Source organism: Colius striatus, chromosome 10, assembly GCF_028858725.1.
Source record: "Colius striatus isolate bColStr4 chromosome 10, bColStr4.1.hap1, whole genome shotgun sequence".
NCBI classification, from domain to species: Eukaryota; Metazoa; Chordata; class Aves; order Coliiformes; family Coliidae; genus Colius; species Colius striatus.
The window spans coordinates 18,945,612-18,967,574 of NC_084768.1; the positions used below are offsets into that span (position 1 = coordinate 18,945,612).

The following is a 21,963-nucleotide window of genomic DNA, read 5'->3' on the forward strand; positions in this document are numbered from 1 at the left end:
GTCTTTATTATTTACTGGATCCATGGCATGAAACACGTACCAGGATGTATATAATAAACAATTATCTTCTGATATGACAGCTTGCAAATTCAGCAATGGAAAAAATAAGTAGTGATCCCCCCTTCCCTTTGTACCTTGGGGAGTTTTTAATCCACTAATGAATGCTATTTATTTATTTAATGCCAATAAATGCTATTTCTCAGTATTAAACAAAGACAGACGATAGCTGGGGAGGCAGAGCAGAGGCTGGACTCCTTGATCATCGCTGCCACATTCTCCAGCAACAGCTCTGTTTAAATATCTGATTGGCAAACCCCTGCCTCCTGTTATCAGACACGCTTTGGGACCACGCTTGGCATCCTGACAGTGTTTCACTGCTCTGCTGGGACTCAGGGCTTTCCAGCTCCTTGAAATGTTTACAAACTCTCAGCTCAGAGGCTGGAGGAGGAAGGCAGGAAGACAGAGAGGGCAAGAAAAGTCATAAAGGGAAGAGGGAGGGCCACCACTGCCTGCTTCCTCTGCTTTCTGTCTGTGACCAGACAGGGGGAACACAGGCAATGTATCTGAGCCGAGAAGGAATGTTCATCACAACAGATCCCAGTCTTGGCTCTGGATCCTGGTCTCCTTACCTTGTTTGCACCAGGATGCCACATTTTCCTCATCTCTCACTTTTTCCAGGCAAGAGTTTGCGTTGTGATTGTCCCTCGTGCTGTTGTAGCCAGGGAAAAAGAAAAGCAACAGCATTATTTGCATTTTTAAACCGAGCAAGGATAAGTCGGGAGTGGGCTTTCTGCCAGTGCAGTCTGGCACTTGCTTTGTTGAGAGCATATAGAATTCTTTATAAATAGTATGCTGGGCTGTTGTCTTTTTAAAAAAAATTAATAATAATTATACTTTTAAAGACCCTGCATTGCTGGGGAGAAAGAGTCTTCAAAAGAGGCTTCAGAAAAAGAGTCTTGCAGAGGCAAAATTATCTTTAATAGCCTTCATAAAATCACAAAGAGAAGGGTTTTCCATAGCAGGAGACAATGCAAGACACCCACAGACAACCATTCCTACACCTCTCTTCCCACCTCCTCCCCAGACAGCTGGCTTTCAAGATGCCTGGATACCCAGGAGCTCAGTTTGTAATGGGAGGAGATGCTTCAATACCTTTCCTGGCCCCACAAGCAGAGCAGGATGTGATGAGCCTGGACCACTGTGTGGGTCAATGTCAGGAGGAGTGAGAAAGATGAATTCATCTCCTCTCCCTTGAAACCAGAAAAAAATATGCCTGAGCTTGGGAGTTGGGAACAACAGCGCACCCCTGACCTCGGTGTGACAAAACTGCTCTTTACTGCCAGCCAGAGCTGCTCCACAGAGGTGGAGGGGACATCACATCAAGAAATGGCTGCTCTCTGCATCCTCCCCTGCCCTGCTCTGCCCTATGGTGACTCCTGCCCCCAGAGGAGGACCAGTGGCTTCTCTGCCACTGCTTGGGATGAAAGGGAAGGTAATAAATAAATAGGGAAGGAAAAGCACATTGAAGGTAAATTTGTCATGGAATGATGAGGGGATTTAGTAAATTACACCAGGAGATGCTGCCCTGCCTGCTAGGATCAACAGAGCAGCAGCCCTGAGCTTTGGACACTCTTGGCATGCACTGGCCAACCCTGAACACTGCCATTATCTGCTTCATCAATACTGGTCTTGAGAAATGTGATCGATTTGTTCGATTTCCCAGAGACAGGAGTGCAAAATGCACAAATCCTCCGGCAGCCCGGGCTGGAGCTATTGATTTTTCACAGATTCTCCCTCCCCGAGCAGTGCCGGCAGAAGATGAGGGTGTGATTATGAGCATCAGGAGCTGGGGGAGCCTCAGTCCCCAGGGCAGAGGCAGCACACTGGGTCAGACCAGGAGCAGTGCAGCCCAATCCACCAGGCATTGTTAGGATGTTTATACACAAGGAGAGCTGCCTGTAGCAGGTTTATTCAAGCCAAGAGAAGCAATGTTTTCCAGACAACAATAACACAGCCTGATTCCAGCAGCAGGGATGTCAGTACCAATCCAGCCTCTTCCAAGCTGCTGTCCCAGCAGCCATAACTTCTTTTGAGGGGGTAAGATGATGTTTTTGTCCCCATTTCAGTGGGAACCAGGATGAGACCTGACAGGAAGGGACATGCTTCCCTCAGCCTTGGCTGCAGGTGGGTGATGTTACCAAACAGCTGAACTCAATCATCAGGACTTACACCCATCAGGAAGGTGGATTTAGAACTCAAGATACTCAAAGGGGATTGGGCAGCCCTGTCTCCAGCTGCAAATATAAAGACATGTGAGGCTGTGGGTAGTAACCATGCCCTGCCTGGCTTATTTGTCATCCTCCCGGCACTCTCTGGAGTGGGATTTGGCCCACTGGCTCAGTCAGTGTCAGTGTTTCTGATATTAAAGACCCCAAGGTTGGGCAGCAATGTATCCCTGGCTGCAAACCTGTGTGTAGAGGCACAATTACTACTGAAATGCATAAGGATGAAGAAACATGGTGCAAAAAGCCAAAGCTTTTGCTTTGCCAGGAGGTGCTTCAAGGAGGGGAATGAGGCTGCCCATCAACTGATGCCCCTGAGCAGGCTGACCTTTCCCGGGCTGACTCACAACCAATGTATGCTGCTTGCACGTGTCCCTGCTACTTTGCTTGAGATGGCAGGGGTGTCCTGCTTGGAAACTGAGACAGGGAGTAAGAAAAAAACCATCTGCCTGGATGGCTTGGGTCAAGGTGCCCCTGCCAGGTTGCTTCCTTTTGCACTGTGAGGGGTGCAGCATCCCCTGCTGCCATAGAGGGAAGAGCCCCAGGGAGCTGTGCCAATGGCGGCTGGGCCAGGGACTTGCTGTGCTGTCTTACAACCCGGAGCAGATGGGGGGTTTCACGCCCTTCACTGACGTGTAAGTGATTGCTCCTGGATGGTTTCCAACACAGATATATGTGTCTGGTTTAATTTATGCACGCTTGCTTTGTGTGAGAAGACAGCAGCTGACCGGTGGTTAAGAAAACTGAACACCCTGAAAAGGTCTAAAATTAGAGAAGAAACAAGAGCTGCTTCCTCTGAGCCCTGGAGCTGCCTGGGCTGCTTCCAGGAGAGCCCTGGAAAGAGCTTCTGCTATCCCTCCTCTGCCTAAATCCCCCTCTTTGCTGCTTGCAGCAGAGGAGACTGCAGAGCCCATCCCCTCCAGCACCTCTCTGTGTCTGTGCTATTGCCCCGCTGTGCCTTAGGGCAGGATGAAGCCTTAGCCCTTCAGAATGTTTTTCAGGGGACAGAGACTGGTAAACTGCCAGGTGGCCTTGGGACTGTCCCTGTCCTGTTTACCCCAACCTTGCTCACCTGGTCAAACACGTTCTTACCTTCCCATCACCATCCTGGCTGCTGGCCCCTTCCCAGTGGGATGTAACACTCAAGGGGGAGGAAGGAAGGGGGGCAGCACCCCATGAGACAGGGAGGTGACCTGGTACAAGAAACAGCATCCCTGGAGATGCTGCTGCCACTCACACAGCCAATGCCACCATCATGCTGGCGCTGCAGCAGGTTGTGGAGGAAACATGAGGTATTTGTGCACTTCAGAGTATCAAGGCTACAAGCACCAAACTGCCACAAGCACAATAAAGCACCCATGGCACCACTGGAGGGTGACACCAGTGGAGGCACTGTGCCCTTAGAGAGAGTAATGAGCTCCCTCTCTGCCATTGCCCAGGCAGGAGCCCACAATGAGCTGCCCTCTCCCTCCCCCAAGCTAAGTGCAGGTGAGGTTGAGGTTTTCAGTAATAGCTATGGCAGAAATCTCCAAAGCTGTCTGGACTTTCTGGGAATGTTTTTAAATCCTGCCATAGTTTTATGATTTTTTTAACAACCCTTGGACTTTATCAAAGTGCACAAAAGGTCACAGGCTTCCTATTTGCAAGGGCTGCTTTAGGAAAACAACAGCCGCTCCTGCCAAACCTGAGTTGACCCTGCCTGGCTTGAGGGCTCCACTGAGAACATCCTCAGGGTGCTCGACTCCTGCTGATGTCCCTAGTGCATTGCAGGGGACAGACCTTGTCCCCAGCGTGTCTGTTTGGTGATCTCCTGGCTCAGCACTGGGTTAGGCTGTTTATCCATGGCAGGTCTCACTTGGCCTGGAAGGAAACGTGTGTCTCCAGGTCATTCCCTGTGCACCAGAGCTGAGTGTGAACCATCCGTAGGTGCCATCATACATGACTTCAGGTCATCCAGCCTCTTGACAGATGTCATATTGAAAAGAATCAATTAAAGCAAGTGGGGACGTGTCCCAAAGGTCCTTGTGCCACCAGGACAGACAGCAAGAGCTGGCACAGCAGCTGGGTTCCCAGCCCAGCTATGGGCTGGGGAGCATTTGAGCTGAGTTTGTGCTGGGGACCCCACATCTGCTCCCAGCCAGCTGCTTGGAAAACAATGGCTCTGGACTCCAACAGCAGCCACAGCCTGGACACAGCCTGGCTTTGTCCTCACTGTAGAAATTACTCCTGATGCTGCAAACTGCACGTTTGCAGAAAGCCCCCAACATTTCTCAGTGACTCTGATCAATGCCAGCAGATTTGGCAAGGATCAGCTCCACAGCCTGAGATCTCTGTCCCTCACAGTTCCTCTCTGGCTCCAGACATGATTGTGATTTTATATATCTGTCAGGAATTAGTCTAAAACCCTTCCCTCACACATAAGAATCACGCAATAGGCAGGGACATGGGCTCTGACACCCGGGCTCATACCCAGCCTGCCCCATCAGGACATGCTAACCTGCAACCTGAGCCCTGCCCACTCTATTTTACACCCAAAACAAGCCATAAATCTCCTTCTGCAGAGCTGGAAGGTGCAATTGCTTTTCTGTGGTGTGGGTTTCTCCTTGCACGACTTGTAGCATCACGTGAGGGAAATCTGTAAGTAAAAGTCAGGCTGGGGCCATTTATAACAGCAGCACCATGATTGTTACTGCTGACAGCCACAATTACAGGCACTCCCTTCAATTGCTTCTCACTGGGGGAGAGTGAGGCCAGCATCAGAGCAGGGAAGGGGTGAGGAGCAGCTTTTGGAGCTGCATTTCCTCTCTGTGGACCTTGTCACCATGGGCAGTGCTTCAGGGAGGAATGTAGGGTGGGGAGTAACCCTCAGTGAGGAGGGGTTGGGGAGGGATACACAATGCTCCCCAGGAAAGAGAGCTCATTGAACTCATCGGCTGGTGTTCACCTCCATGGGCATGACATCAGCTGGTGCTCGCCTCCCTCGGCAGGACAGGGAATTGCCCCAAGGCCAAGCACTCAGTGGGGAGAAATCCCGCTGGTGGGCTCAGATAACCCCAGGGTGGGCTGCAGGTGAGAGCAGGTCACTGATGGGGATTTCTTTCTGAAACTATGGTCTAGATCTCCTGCCTGTGGCATGTTTGGTGTGTGCCAGGCTGGTAGGCACCAGGATGCTGTCAGCCACAGCAACTGGGGAACTGCTGGGGAACTGGGAGCCAGGTACCAAAGTGATGCAGAGGACTTTGCCTGGGGGAGATGGAGAGCAAAATGAGGGACATCTGTGGCCTTGCAGTGACAAGGCAGTGATAAATGAGGTCATTACTCGCTGTCTGATGCTGCATAGAGATGTGAGACAAGGGGAAGCTGGCAAAAAGCAGGGGAGCATGGAGGCAGCAGCCCTGCAGCAGACAAATCTCAGTGAGGCACCTTCAGGGGAACGGAAAAGTCTGAAAGTGAGCTAAACTTCCTTATTACCTTAGGTGAAGAAAACCATCCCAACTTAAAAAGTGACTATTTTGCTGTTTTCAGTGAATAACTCTTTGGGGTTTATTTGAAAACTAAAGGCTTTGTTGCTGCTTTTGCACATGCATGAAAAAGGATGGATGGAGCAAGAGGTTCAGTAATGTGAAACAAAAATGAGGCTTTTTGTGTTTATTTCACACCAAGCAAAACACTTCAGGTCAAGCAGATTTATCCTTATGTTTTTCATTTGAATTTAGAAAACAAAACACCACACCAAATTTCACCTGACTACCCCAAACTGGAAAGACTTAGTGGTAAGATATCTCTCTCCACGGAAATATCCACTATTTGCACAGCTCCAGTTGCAACCTTTGAACTACTGGCTGGTCGCTGTTTTGCAACCACGCTGTTGCTGGTATCAGCCCAGCAAGGCTTCGGGCATGCTTGGGGAGCAGGTCTTGGTGTCTGGCAGAGGAGTTTTCCATCAGTGTTTGGGAGGTTTAATGATATGCCAGGGAGAAGGGAGATTTATGCCTTTCTGACAGGGGTTATGCATTCCTTCTCCACCACGGCTACTGATTTGTATTCACCACAGCGCTGGAATTTATGGAAGGACCAAATCGATGTTTTATTGATATCTAAAAAACCTATATGATGGATGTGCTAATTGCATGTTTTTCTCCCAGATCCCCTTTATTACACACAAACAAATGGCCATGGTGCTATAATGAATGCAGGTAAAATGTACAAAGGAACCAAACTCCTCAGGGGTGACAAATGTGAGGGGAGTCCTTCCTTATGCCGGGGCAGAGACCTCAGCCCTTTGTTTAGCTTCTTCCCTGGACAGTATTGAATTTTGGTTTCCCATTGCTTGTGATTTCATTTCCATCTCATGGAAATCACCTCCATTCTCAGGGGTGGGTTTGTGGGGGGAGGTCACGGCTCTCATAGTCATGCTGTGGGCTCCTGGCTGCTATGGCATTGATTAGTTCCCAAAAATATTGAGCAGGGTGTGCATTTGCTCTGCCTTGCTAACAGGGGACACGTGCAGAGAGTTAAAAATGAAGAGGTTATTTTTCCATCTCCCTGCTAAAGCAGTGAGTGTGCAGAGCAGAGGGGCAGCAGTTGTCTCCCCTCCTCCCTCTGGCGCTGCAGGGGTGAAGGAAAGCCGGGTGCAGTGATGTATCATGGGTGGCAATACATGTAAAAAATCCATATTGCAGAAGGAAATCACAGCTCAAGATGGGCACACACCAGCACATCCCTGCCTGAAGAGCTGGGCATTGCTCCAGTCCAAGCCACAGGTGAGCCTTCCTCCTCCTGTGGGTCAGGGCAGAGACAATGGCTCTGCTCAACGTGTAGGAATCACTGTGCTCTGGGGTTTGCTTCCTGCCTGGGGAAAGAGGGGTCTGGGGAGCCACCAGAGCTGTGAAAGGACTTTCTTGGTGCAGATCCCAAAATAGATACAAAGAGGTGGTAGAACTGTAGAAAAGAAGGTGGGATAAACTATGGAGCCTGAAGCTTGGCACTGGCAGAAACACACAGCACAGCTTGATTTTTCATTTAGGATACTGTGATCTTAGGGAACAGGAGAAAACCTCTTGGCCACTAGCCTCATGTCCCACCAAGAGAAGGCTTTAGCAAGTGCCACCTGTGCAGCTCCAAGCTTTGTCAGCAGGCAAAGCCTGGCCCAGCCTGGGTGTCCCCAGCTTTGGGGAGGCTTGACTGTGACCCACACGGATGTGGGGCAAAGACTTGGTCAGCAGTGAGTTTCCCCTTGCTTCCTCCTGTGCCGTGGGCATGGGAAAACTCTCACAGGGATGGTGGGAAGCAGAATGAAAAGGAGGCTTCTCCTCCCAGGGCATCAGCACAGGTAGCAAATCTCCCAACAAGAAATGCTGAGAGAGACGAAGAGAGAGTGATGGGATGAGGACCCACACACCAGGTTGCCTGGAGGAGCTCAGGAGACAGGAAGGAACATTTATTAAGCAGAGGCACAGCTCTACCTGCAGCAGAGGTGACGTGTGCCAGGTCAAGCTGTGCCGGGGCTCTGCCAGGGGAGATGAGCACGCCCATGCTCCCCTTGCTCCTCATGCCCCTTGCCCTCAGGAAGGCATGCACACCCCCAGCCTGCAGCCTGCTCCTCCTCTGTAGACAGGTGTCTCCTACAGTAAAATGCAGGGTCACAAAGAAACCAGCTCTTAATTGCCTCTTTCTCCTTTTATTGTGGAAAAAAAACCTCAACAAACTAATCATAGCTTAGCTCACAGGGATCCCTTTAGATGTTCCTTTCAGGCTGGCTGGGGTTTGGTGTGCGAAGTGGCCTCTGCCCTCTGCAGAGGGACAATGACAGGTCTCCAAGCTGACTGGCAGGATGGATACAATAATTATACAAGGGTATTTTTTCCCTGCTTGGCACTGCTGGGCACAGCCTATTATTGTGACCCTGCAATCCCAGCGTGGGACTTGGGGCTGACCCATGTGTGCAGCTTGTGCTTTGCATGACTTTATTTACCACTCAGGGTCCATAATGTTTCTGGTTTTGTGCATTTTGCAGCCAGGGAGTAGAAAAAGGGGCCAAATTTGACCTGATTTATACTGGGATGACTGGGGCTCTCCCAACCCTGTGCTTCTTCATGTTTGCAGCGGTTAGTTGGTGCATCTGGCACAAAAGCATCAGTGCTTGCATCCCCTGAGACCTGGTCCTGCCCTCTCCCAGGCTGCTGAGGACCAACAACTAAATAAACATCATCCCACAGAGCAGGCGCAGCATGTCTGTGCCCAGCATCTCCATCCTCAGTATTTCCATCCCAGGCTCCTAAACCTCCATGAGTACCTTGCATTAAACCTGCTCCCACGCCTGCCAAAGCGAGGGGGTGGAAGGAAGGATCAGGCCCTCAGTGCAGTCACTTATTTTTTTAAAAAGAAGACAAGGAAAAAGTGAGAGAGATCTAGCAGGAGCTGTAAGCGCTCTGGTGAAGAAACCCAGCAAAGGCAGTGAGGCCTCTCTCACCATGGAGACGAGCCAGAGAGTGTGCGGAGGCTGCGCACTTCAGTTAATTTGCTGCAAGTACTTTTTCTGAGCTATTCAAAAAGGGTTTCCTCCTGTCAGGCTGCCAGGCTGCCTGTCCCTTGCTGACTGCCAGCAGGCTCAGACCAGGCAGCGCTTCCCCATGGTGAATGGGGATGGTCAGGGTGACACAGCCAACTGGATGAAGCCAAATGGCTTCTGTGGAGAGGGGAAGGGAGGACAAGTTCACTGCAAATACTGTGGTCTGTTTTGGATGCCAGGTGTTAACCACATACTGGAGAGGAGATCTTTTCTAGTTGTAAACAGCAAAGCCAAGATGGTTCCCAAGCCTTTCCTCCCAACTTCTTTCCCAATTTGAACCAGGGCTTTGTCTCCTCTGCACAGGCAAAGAGAGTGCAGGGGCCACAGGCTCACTCATAGGACACCCTTTGTCTTCTCAGCAGGCAGCCCCTCTCCACTCTAGTACTGAGCAGGGACTGTGGCCCCACCATCCCTCTCATATGAGCTGGGATGCAGAGGTCCCCTTCTGCTCCAAGCCAGGAATATGTTGTAGCTACCCCTGGATCCCCTTGTATGCATAGCCCAGGGATGGGAACACGGCCATGGCTTTGTGGCCCAGTGGAAGAGCAGCACTGGCCCTGCAGAGCCACGTCCAGGTGCTTCAGTGATGCTCCAGCTTCCTGCCATTGCTGTGCTTGAGCTTCTTTTCCCTTAAGTAAAACCTCTCACAGCCAGTGAGGTTATGAAGGGAATAAGAGAATAGAATCATAGAATGGTAGAGGTTGGAAGGGACCTCTAGAGATCATCCAACCCAACTCCCTGCTAAAGCAGGTTCCCCTCCATCAGGACACAGGAACGTGTCCAGGCAGGTTTGAAAACCCCCAGAGAAGGAGCCTCCACACCCTCCCTGGGCAGCCTGTGCCAGTGCTCCCTCACCCATACAGTAAAGAAGTTTCTCCTTGTGTTTAAGTGGAACTTTTTGTGTTCCAGCTTGTGCCCGTTACCCCTTGTCCTGTCACTGGAGAAAAAAAGTGTCGCCTCATCCTCCTGACAGATACCCTTTAGGTACTTATAAGTGTGGATGATGTTCTCTCTGAGTTTTCTCCAGGCTGACAAAGCTTGGAGCCAGCTTATTTCTGGATCTGACAGGTCTTTTCTCCACAGTTCCTGTATTTCCCCCTGCAGGCCCTAGGATGGAAAGATGGGAGCTGTAGTGTCTAGGACATGGCCAGGAGAGCACAAGCAGGACCACTCCGTGTGCGTGATGCACCTTCATCCCCATCCTTGAACTAGGAGAGGAATGAGAGTGCATGGTGTGAAACCCTGCCTCTGCTTGCCCGGGATCACGCTGTGGGGCAGCTTCCCACGCCATACCGGGAATGAGGGGAGTAGCGGGCTCCGGCCGAGGCAGCCGGAGGAGAAACAGGTCGAGGCAGTGCCGGGGCGGTCAAGGCTTCCCCAGGGGACTGAGGGCTGCCATTTGCTGAGGCAGGGGGTGGAGGAGGGAGATGGACTCAACAGCTGTGCCAGGGAGAGGGGGAAAAACTTTCCGCCCGAAGTATATACCGGGCTAAATATAAACCGCCTTTGGGCTGGCCCTTGGCTGGGACCCCCAGGGCGGCGGGCAGGTCTGCTACCCTGCAGCCGTGCGCCGGGAAGATGCTGGCGGCCATCCGGGGCCCGCCACCGAGGGCCAGGGGCTGCCCACCCCGCGCCCGGCCCGCAGCGGCGGGCGGCCCGCGAGTGCCCTCCAGCGGCACTGGGAGGCAGCGGGTCCCCGCCAGCCCCGGCCGAGAAGGCCGCGGTGCCGCCGGCCCCCGGGACGGGACCTCGCGGGACGCGGGGCTCAGCCGAGCGCCATCGCGGTTTGGGGGCGCGAGGTGCGGACGAGCAGGGGCAGACGTTCGGCGTCGGCTGTCACGAGTGTGCGGGTGCGGGCAGCCCCTCGCCGCGTGTTCCCGTTGGATCGCCGTCGGCAGCGCTGCGGGTCGGAAGGAGCTCGGAGGACATGCCGGCCGGCCGCTCACAAGCCGCGTTCGGACCCGCGGCCGCCCCGGAACCCTGAAGCGCGGCGCGCGTTTCCCGGAGGCGGCCCTGCCGCCGGTACCGAGGCATGAGGGGGACCGGCGCGCGGACGCACCTGGGCGGGTGGCGGGCCGCCATGGCGTCGCCCCCGCTGGCCGCCGCGGCGGTGGCCGGGAGCGGCGGTGAGGAGAGCTCGGGATCGGAGGAGACGGCGACGGTGCCGCCGGGCCGAGACCTGTCCTCGCTCTTCGAGCAGGCGGCCGAGCGGCTGCCGGCGCTGCTGCCCACCGCCAGCAAGGAGCAGCTGCTCTACCTGTACGGGCGTTACAAGCAGGTGAGGCGGGGCTGGCCCGACCCGCGGCCTCCGCCGGCCACCCCGCGGGCAACGCCTGGCTGCGGGCGGGGCGTGGGGCCCGGAGGAAGGAGCGGCACGGGAGCCGGCCCGGGACACGAGCGGCCGGGCCTGGGGCTCTTCCGGGGCCGGCAGCCAAGGGCCTGAGTGGCTGTCGCACAAAATGTGACGGCGGCAAGTAGAAAAAGTTACGTCGGGCATGTGGGAAACAAGGCCGATGGGGCCTTTGTGCCCAGCACAAAGTTCAGTGGGTGAAGGTAGATGAGGTCTGCTGGGACAGAGTCCTGCTAAATTCATCACACCGATTGCTGTTCCTCACCTCTTCGCCTCGCCCGGTGTGGCCACCCCTCGCCCAGTGTGGCTCGCCTGTGTTGCTGAGACATCGGTTTGGCTGTAGGGGACCGTGCGGTGGAGTGAAGTCAGATGTCGGTGCAGAGGGTTCAGCCTTGGCTGTGACAGGTCAGCGGTGGTTTAGTGGCCTGTCCAAGTATCCCCTGAATCTTTGTGGAGTGTCTTGGCTGGTAAATGCAGCTGCTTCACCTGTGTTTTCCAGGCTGTGCTCATGTATGCTGGGTGAAGACGGGATTGGGATGAGTTTGAGAAGGTGGTTGAGGGGTTTGTAGTAGCACTGATCCTCACCTCAGAGACAGTGGGGATCCGTGGCAGTGACACAGGTCTGAGCATCCCAACCTCTGGGGTTTGATTGCGATCAAGTGAAGGATGTGCCTGTGCAGCTCTGGCTGTGGAGGGCTTTTGGAACAGTCTCATTCAGTCCCTGTGAACTGAGAAAGCTATAAGATGCATCCTGTGGGAATCCTGTGTGACTTTTTTTCCTGCTCCTGTGAGAAAAGTTACATGAAACTAACAAAAAAAGCACCAATTAAGATACAAAGATCTGTAATAATCACCTAACTCGCAGAAACAAACACTGTGTTAAGTGTTGTTACACGTGGAAGACTAAAGAGGAAAAGCACAAACATGACTCAGGTGTGTGGCGAGAGATGCTGCCTTGCATCTCTTAAAAACTGCATCCCACTCGTTTGGATTAATAGTCAAAGTTAGATGTGCACATCTCCCCCATGATTTTCCTCCCATGTGGAATACTCTTGTCCTCCTACTGCTGCCGCTTAGGAGTGCTTTCATATTTTTAATGCAATATTTAATTATCCTCAAAGCTGATGATTCCTGGTCTGTGGTTTGTGGACCATTAATTGCATGAAAAGCAGAATGGTCATGTGAAGTTTTGTTCTCACATTTTTCTAGTGATTAAACAGATCTCTAGGTTTCCTAGTTTTGCTTTTTTAAGAAAAAGGGTTAAAAAAACAATGCTAGAAGAACTTTTAGGAATACCAAGACCATGCCTAGGATGACATGAAAAGAAACAGTGTTTTTTCTCTTCTGTATTTTTTTTTTGTGTTCTGTATTCTCAGGAGATTTGTTGCTAATGACCTCATATTTTTTGCTCTGTTGCAAATGCTTTGTAACCATCCTAGCTGGAAATGGGAAGGCATTACTTGTATGTCAACTCATGATTGTTGACAAACTTCAGAGGGCTTCCCAGTGTCACTGCTGTAAGACCAGTAATGTGTTTAACATCAAAATTACTTAAATCAGAAGCTATTTCACAACAGTTTTGTTACAAGTCAGAAAAAGATGGTAATCAACACTGCATCAGCACTGATTTCCAGTTGCCTTTAGCTGAGGGGAATGGGGCACTTCTGTCCCCATCTCCTCTGTCCCTCTTGTCCATGGCCAAGTGGCATGCAACAGCAGGTTCCTTTGTGTTCCTTGGTTTCAGGTTGTGTTTGGCTCCTGGGTTTCTGTGCCTTTGGTTTCCCAGTGATGTCCAGAAAGATGCCATCTGCGTTACAGTGTGCCTGGGAGGATAGCACTGGCTGTGAGGAAGCGAGAAGTTTACTAGCACAGCTCCTGCAGGGTTATGCTCTGCTAACTTGGAGTTTTGCAGCATTTTGTGCTTTAAATCAAAATGAGGGTGCTTAATGTAAGTCTTCTCTATTTAATTAGAGCGGCTGTATCAGTATGCATAATGGGCTGCTAATATATTACTCCGGTGGACAGTAGTATTGCTAGTGCACAAAAGGTGCTGACTCAGATCTGTCCACTGTCCTTGATTTGGCATCCTTGTCTTTCCTCAGTTTAGTATTTTATGTCACTAAGAGCTTTGATTTAAGGTACGGCACCATCATAAAAGAGGTGACAGCAACAGCTGAGCTCTCTGTTAAAATACTGTATATTATTTATTTCAAACTGTTTGGGTATATAGCCATTTTCCTGGAATTTTATTACCTTTTATTGGAGGCCATTTCAGGATTTTATTACTTTTCTCTCTGATTTTGTTTATGTGTCAGAAACTTGAAAATAAGGGAATTGCTTAGTTGTCACCTCCAGTGAGGTTTTTAGAAGATGCTGCTGAGTTTATGACTCTGCCCTAGACAGAAGGAAGAACAGAACTAGTCAGTAGGGCTCTGGACTTGGACTGATTTTCTTTTTTCCCCTCTACTTCTGTGTGGCTTTGAGTAAATCACTTGTCTGTGCCTTGAGCATATAGTGGTGAAGTAAAGATAGTGCTTGCCTGTCAAGATGCAAAAAACCTGAGGTTCAGAAACTGATCCTGGAGACCAGTGTAGTGGTCATCATTCAGAGAGGGGAGGGAACATAGGACTAGCTGGAAATGATCAGGCTGAAAAAAAAAATGTCCCGCCAGGAGGATGTGCTGGTGCCTAAGTAAATGCTGAGAGGTATAGGCAAGCTGGAGATCCAGTGCTGTTGGCAAAACAGGCCTTATGCTGACTCTGGTGTCTGTAGACTCTAGTACCTAATACCATTTTTCAGGTGCCACATTTCAGATATTGTAGCACATCGTGGCACTGACTCAGTGCTACCGGTGTCATTCTCTCTGGAACATACAGCCCCTTGGTCATCAGGGCCAAGACTCCTCACCTTCTGTGGTTAATGTTTGCTTGTTCTTCCTTATGCCCAACCATCAGTTGAACCATCAGTTGAATCACACAGAATCACAGAATGGTAGGGGTTGGAAGGGACCTTTAGAGATCATCTAGTTCAACCTCCCTGCTAAAACAAGTCCATCTAGATCAGGTTGCACAGGAACATGTCCAGGTGGGTTTGAAAGCTTCCAGAGAAGGAGACTTCTGTGCCAGGGCTCCCTCACCTCGACAGTGAAATCGTTTTTCCTTATGTTTAAATGGAACTTCTTATGTTCTAGCTGTTTTCCATTACCCCTTGACCTGCCACTAGATACAACAGAAAAAAGTGATGCCCCAACCTGCTGACATCCACCATTTACATATTTGTAAATACTAATGAGATCCCCCTCAGTCTCCTCCAGGCTGAACAGCCCCAGTTCTCACAGCCTTTGCTCATAAGGAAGATGCTCCGGTCTCCACATCATCCTGGTGGCCCTGCACTGGCCTCTCTCCAGCAGTTTCTTGTCTCTCTTGAGCTGGGGAGCCCAGAACTGGACATAGGACTCCAGATGAGGCCTCACTAGGGCAGAATAGAGGAGGAGGAGGAGGAGAAGAACCTTCCTTCACCTGCTGGTCACACTCTTCTTGATGCACTCCAGAATGCCATTGGCCTTCTTGGCCACGTGGGCACACTGCTGGCTCATGGTTAGTTTGCTGTCAAGCAGAACTCCCAGGTCATTCTCCACAGAGCTGCTCTCCAGCAGGTCAATCACCAGCCTGTACTGGTGCATGAGATTGTTCCTCCTCAGGTACAGGACTCTGCACTTGTCCTTGATGAACCTCATGAGGTTTCTCTCTGGTCAACTCTCAAGACAATTGAGATCTTCTTGAACAAGTACAGGATTTTGCCGTGGGTTGGAGCAGGTTGATGGGGCAGAGCTTTGAGCAGGAACAGGCAAGAGTTCTTGTCTTGCCAAAGGCGTTCATCTTACTTGGCCTGTGTTGAGTTAGAGCCTAGTCCTTCTGTCTGTGTAGGTGAGTTCTAGTCTTATTACTACTCCACAAGGAGGCTGCAAATATTATTTATCTTACTAGGTTTACAATATTTGGCAGGAACCCCCTGCTGTATGAATGTATTAGTTGAAGAATTACCAAAGAGCTGTTTTCCTGGGCATCAGTTGTGGAGTAATATGTGAGCACAATCTCAAGGTTTCTAAATTTCCATTTTTCCCACGACTGGAGGCATCTACAGACACTTTCCATTTGAAGCTGTCTGGGTTGTCTTTGTACAATTAATGAGTATAATGCCTGCAGGTGACTCTGCATGCAGAAGCAATACTAGGAAAATATCTGATGCATTCTGTCAGTCTGATGGTTTTTAATGTAGCTGATGAACTGTAAATGAGGAGAGCTAAGCATCAAGTGACCAGTCGGCCCCCTGGAGACCATCAGTAATTACTTTGTGGACACAGAATGAGAAATTCTTGACTTGAAATACTAATATGGGCTCTTGTCTTTCTGCTGGTTAGAGTAAAACAACTTTTGAGGCCCATCAGAGGGAAGTAGCAGGAAGACAGAGTCCTTCACAAAACTTCACCCCCTAGTATTTGTCAGCATTGGCATATTTAGGCAAAACTCCCCTTCCTCAGCTGCCAGGCTCAGGTCTCTGCTAATGTTAGCTTCTTGGTTGGTTTCTGATGCATTATGGACTCTTGCAGCAAAATAGGGAAGCTAAAACCTTTATTTTTTTCTTTCCAACAAAACCCCTGCAAGCCTTTTTAATGTACCTTAAAACAGCAAACAGTGCACAAGTGCTTTTTTTTCCCCCCTCTTGATGGATGAAATTTAACTACTGTTCCTTGATTTGTGCTATTGATGTTACCAACAGTCTTTCCTGACTCTAGAATGGCCTTTGAATGCTAAGTCTAAAGAAAAGAGAGTGCTGTCATAGTCTGATGGTTGTAGTGGAAAATTAATATTAAAACAGGAGTGTTTTTGTATCTAACTTGGCCAATTTTTACAGGTTAGATGTTGAACTAAAGAATTGCCAAGCAGGCATTTTCCATACACGTAATGAATTTGCATTTTATTGCTGTGTTTGTTTTGCTTTTTAAAACAAGTTGTTGTCCAATCCGCCTCTGAGCACGGGAGAAAACATTTACAGTACATGAATCCTGACTGATTTATGGGACTTAACTGTTGCTATACCTTTCTCCTATTTCTCCATGAAATGCGATATGTTGTTTTAAAGGCCAGCTAAGATGTTGTAATTTGAATGAATTGCTCACTGAGAGACAGTCAGATCAGAAAATTAATTTCAGTTACAGTTACTCATATCCTCTAATCCTTTAAATGAAAACATAGCGTAACTAATAAATATCTCTCAGCATGGGCATGCTCTTTAAAGCCTGATTGATGATTTCATCCTCAGCATAAAATCCCCTCCCTGTTAAGGTGAAGAATTGTTAGTTGATTTAAGCACTTCACCTGCCTGAACACTTGAGCATATCTTATAAAACATTTGATGAATGCAATTTAGTTTTGCTTGGCTAACAAAACATTCAAACAGCAGCCTTTGCCCACCTCCAGAACATACCTGGATTCCTCCGAGGGGTCTGTTTAAAGACCCAGCTGGGCTTTCTTTGCACTGCTCTGTGCCCTATGTTAAGGGAACTTGCTGTGATAAGTGCTTCCCAGGGGCTGTTGCATTTGGAGCTACAGTTCTATAGTCTTTCATCCATCATCTCTGTGGGATATATAGCACTTTCACACAAAAAATAAAGGTTAAAAAAAACACCCAAACCAAACCCCTCATGTTTTGTGTACATTCATTCCCTGTCACAATGATATTCTTTTCAGTTCGATTCAATTTTCCAGTGACACTTGTGTGCAAGGGGCTTTGTTTTCTGTGAGAAAGGAGCATTGATAACAGCCAGATCTGGTGGGTCCTGACCCATATTCCCTGGCCCTTTCTGGCAGGGACAGGTGCACATTCACTCAGACATTCTCCGGAGCTAGCTTCAAGAAAATACCTCGTTTCCCAAATCTCAGCCTGCTAATTGCTCTGTTCTTGAGACAATTGTCAGCACAAGCCTCATGGCAGGAGTGTGATTGTGCCTTTGGAGCCTTGGGCTAGTGTAGCCTCTGCCATTTCTCTGTATTCCCTTTTGTGGGCCAGCATACAGAGGAGCCATGGCTACTAGACTTCCCTGCAGTGAGAGGAAGGACTGTATGTTCCATCAGTACACCACCCTGTGGAAAACTGCCTAATCCCACTGGCACCAAGTCCATTTTACACTGGCTATAAGACTTTTTCCTATCTATCTGTCCACCAGTTCTAGCTTATTCCTTGTGTTTCTTAGTTCTTCCCCCCATATCTTAATTCCTGGCTTGCTTCAGACAGACTGGTTCATCTCTGGCACTCAGGCCTAGACTTGTATGTCTTTTGCCAGATGCCTCGAGCAAATTCAGAAGCTGCTTGGCATTTCTTTGCTCTGATTTTGTCTTCTTACCTTCAAGAGGACCTTGAAAATAATTAAGCAAAGCCAGTTTACTTGAGCTTTGTGCCAAAGCAGGTGAATTTCAGCCTTAATGAATAATCATCTCTGTAGAAACCCTAATCAACAGAATTTTTCTTGATACTAGTGGAGGATGAGGCATTTGGCTGGGTAATAAACATAACATTAAGTGAGAAATCACTTGCTGCTTATTCCTGTTGGGTAATGCATGTAGAAGAAATGCACTGCATAACAAAATTGCTTCCCTTGCATCACACAAAGAAAACACGGGGATGCAGAGGTGCAAATAACTGCGAGAAAGCTAAAATGAGGGTAAGATGGGGTTGAGTTGTGTCACTTCTTTCCCTCAGAAACGTTTCATCTGGCACAAAAACAATATTACCCTGAAACCACCAGAACCTGGTGCAAGTCTCCTTCCCTTTGCTTTGTTCTAACAGAAGGAAATTTCTTTTCTTTAGGTAAAATTTGGACCCTGTAACACTCCCAAGCCAAACTTCTTTGATTTTGAGGGAAAGCAGAAATGGTAAGAGGAAATCCTTATAACTCCTAGTAATTTCTGTCTCTGCTTTTTTTTTGCATCTCACCTGTTGATGGATTATGGATCTAGAGGTTTTCAACTCTGAGTCTACCACTGGACTGGTTTTAAAATCCTTTGTTTAATAGGAAAATGTTTGCTGCTATGCCTGATGCAGACATGAAGTACAGACTCACATGTTTACCTTGTTCATCCAGAATTAGCTTGCATGCAACATAAATTTTGTGAAAATAGCTACAGCTTTACAGACAGCTTTACTTTGTGAATGATGTGCCAGACTGGATCAGGATCCTCCTGAAAGATCCTTTCACAGCAGAGTGCTGCACTGACAGTGACCATTCATGGCCTCAGAGAACAGTTGACCATTTCAAACTGAATGAAAGATGGCTTTGCACCCCCTGGAAGTGTTTAGATGAATCTGTTCACTGTGTTCCACTGATGACACTATAAAAACACATCATGCTGTCCCTAAGTGGCTCACTGATGTTTTACTTTCTCTCCTAGGGAGGCTTGGAAAGCCCTGGGAGATACCAGCCCTCAACAGGCTATGCAGGAATATGTTGCTACTGTGAAAAAACTGGACTCCAGTTGGAATCCACAGGTAAGAACCATGAAAATACTGTTCAGAATATGAACCAGCAGTGGTCTCTGTAAAGCTGGCAATGGTTCAGCTTCACACAGATTTTAATTGCTGCATGGCAAACTTCATTTGGAGCGGTTTAAAGTCTAAATTCATTTTTAAAGCTCTCCTTTTGTTATCACTGAAACATGCAGAACCATCTCTTTCATTCATAATTATCCTCATTACAGTGAGCACATGCACAGAGTTGGTTGGCCTACAGTGATCTAATTTATTTTGCTTTTATTGGTTCATGCTGTATTTAGCATGTAAAGATACTTTTTATCCATTTCTCATCTTTCTCTTTTCAACTACTATTTAAATGTTGATCAATACAAAGTAATCTCCATGAAAGTGACATGAACTGAATGATCAATTCTAAAAATGTTTCCTTTTTGTTTCCATGCAGCAAATTACCAAATTTGATTATGATTAGGTACTCCAACATAACAAGTGTATTTCTAAGTCCTCTGTGTATGTTATAGCGAGACTCTATTGTCATTTTAATTAATCTATCTTTCATCTACCAGGTTTATTCCTTGATTGCATATTTAAGGATGTCTCTCATGTTTATAGACTGAGGTTTATACAATTTTTAAAGAGAATTGCGCTTTAGAAGAAGTATTGCCTTTGATTGGAAATAAAGGGGAGAGATTTCACTCACGGCAAAATGCTGAAGGCATGGTAATTTCTTTTCATGGTAGAAAATTGATTCTTTTTTGGTCCTACGCTTTGGAAGCAAAATCTTGTGTGAGCACAAGCTTAGGAATCAAGAATTTGATTCTCGGTTGTCTGCTGGTGCTGTTGGGGAGACTTGAGTAATTGTTTCTTCTTTATTAGTTTGTGTTTTGTGGCGTTAATCCTGTTTTTGCAGCAAGGAAGTATTGTCACTTAGAGGAAACCCTTTTTAATGCTCTTGGGGAAAACAGCTTTATATGCTGTGTGGTGCAGTTAGTAGTATGCTGTGAAGGGCAGTTAGCAAAGTCTAGCTGCACGTTCTAAATTCATACAGAAGTAAAATAATTTCATATGTATCCATGTATAATCAAGAATGAAGAAAGTATCTAGTAAAGTGAAACATGTGAATATTCATTAAACAATGGTGGGGGGGAAAGGCCAACCAACAAAAAAAACCCAGCTGAAATCCACCCAACACTCCTGATTTTGTTATGGCTAAAGTGTCTGTTCATAAAAAGACTTCTCATGTGTGGTGACAAGCTTTGCTTTGGATACTCCTTTCGCTTTCTTGCCTCAGAGGAATGCTTCCTGTCACAGGTATGACCTGCAGGTTACAAAGCTGTCAGCTAGGAAAGTGGAATAATCTGTTAGTTTAAAAAAACCCAAATAAATTAAATTTAAGAAGCCACATAGCAAACAAAGAATGGTTTGCAGCACTGCTCCTCCACTCTTCCCCTACGGTGAGGAATGAATGCCTGCAAGCATGTTTTTTCCCATTGCTGTCCTTGCATAAGTCTGTCCCCAGGACTCAGCAGAAACTCTGATGCTGTGGCTGGGCAATGCTATTACACCAGTGTGTTTGGTCATTCACACCTTGCTCTGCCCTCCCTTTTTGAAGAGTTGGTGTAAAAAGTGTGGGCTTGCAGGAAGAAAGCAGTGCTGGAGTTGAACAGAAGTTTCCACGAAGATGGCAGTGCTGAGTTGTCAGAGTGGGTTAAAGAAATTTCTTTTGCTGATCCTTTACTTTTCCTCTGCCTTGCCTATGACAGAGCTAGAACTGCTGACATCTGAGCACTTCACATTGAGGAAGTACGCTCGGGTGCAGAAAGGCCTAGCAGAGGAAGTTCTATTAACAGAGAATGTAACATCAACGACCTGGACGAGGGGACAGAGTGTACCCTCAGCAAGTTGGCTGAGGACACCAAACTGGGAGGACTGGCTGATTCCCCAGAGGCTGTGCTGCCATTCAGCAGGATCTCGACCGGCTTGAGAGTTGGGCAGAGAGGAACCTCACGAGGTTCAACAAGGACAAGTGCAGAGTCCTGCGTCTGGGAAGGAAGAACCCCATGCACCAGTACAGGCTGAGGGTCAAACTACTGAAGAGCAGCTGTGCAGAGAGAGACCTGGGAGTTCTGCTTGATAATAAGCCAAATATGAGCCAGCAATGTGCCCTCATGGCCAAGAAGGCCAATGGCATCCTGGGATGCATCAAGAAGAGTGTGGCCAGCAGGTGAAGGGAGGTTTTCCTCCTCCTTCTCCTCTATTCTGCCCTGATGAGGCCTCATCTGGAGTCCTGTGTCCAGTTCTGGGCTCCTCAGCTCAAGAGGGACAGGGAACTGCTGGAGAGAGTCCAGCACAGGGCCACCAAGATGATCAGGGTTATAGAACATCTTTCATACGAGGAAAGGCTGCGGGAACTGGGGCTGTTTAGTCTGGAGAAGAGGAGACTGAGGGGAGATCTTATTAACATTTATAAATATCTAAAGGGTGGGTGTCAGGAGGTTGGGACATCCCTTTTTTCTATAGTAGCTAGTAACAGGATGAGGGGTAATGAGATGAAGCTGGAACACAAAAAGTTCCACTTAAACATAAGAAAAAACTATTTCACTGTGAGGTGAGGGAGCCCTGGCACAGGCTGCCCAGGGGAGTGTGGGGTCTCCTTCCTTGGAGGTCTTCAAGATCCACCTGGACATGTTCCTATGTGACCTGATCTAGGTGAACCTGCTTCTGCAGGGAGGTTGGACTAGATGATCTCTAAAGGTCCCTTCTAACCCTACCTTTCTATGATTCTATGAACATCAAAGTTACCATTAAAGAACAGGTGACATTACTTTCTTTAAGTTACCTCTCCTTCTTACCACATCTTCCTTTTAATTCCACTTTTACACAGCCAAAAGTGCCATCAGGAGTCCTTTCTCTTTATCTGTCTCATACTGCTCTGTGCTTTGGGGCGGGTTTTTTCTTTTTCTCACCTACCAACTCCACCTCCTGGAGCCACGAGAGGGAGCTCGGTTCTTTTAAAATGGTGGAGATATGTTTGTCGGGCGATAGAGATAAAATAGCTATTTTAGTCTTCAGATTTCAAATTGGATTTATAGAAGAGAACTGTGGGTACATTACAAGGTGCTTCATCACTGTCATTGTGTCTCCTTTACATGCTCATCTACTGGGCTCCTTGGAGTTTTTCTTATATTCAGTAGATGGTGAAGGGAACACTCCTAGTATTCGGTTAAAAGCAG

General features: G+C 48.3%; 1 protein-coding gene across 2 annotated transcripts in view; it reads left to right on the top strand.

Moving 5' to 3' along the window:
• Positions 1 to 10,570: 10,570 nt before the first annotated feature.
• The window catches only part of ACBD6 (acyl-CoA binding domain containing 6), an 88,984-nt gene continuing 77,591 nt past the window's right edge, over positions 10,571 to 21,963 (top strand). For both annotated transcript variants that reach the window (XM_062003732.1, XM_062003733.1), the window contains exons 1-3: positions 10,571 to 11,131; positions 18,071 to 18,135; positions 18,652 to 18,748. In XM_062003732.1, the coding sequence (XP_061859716.1) occupies positions 10,886 to 11,131; positions 18,071 to 18,135; positions 18,652 to 18,748 (408 nt within the window). In that variant the 5' untranslated portion in view covers positions 10,571 to 10,885. The remainder of the gene's footprint in view (positions 11,132 to 18,070; positions 18,136 to 18,651; positions 18,749 to 21,963) is intronic.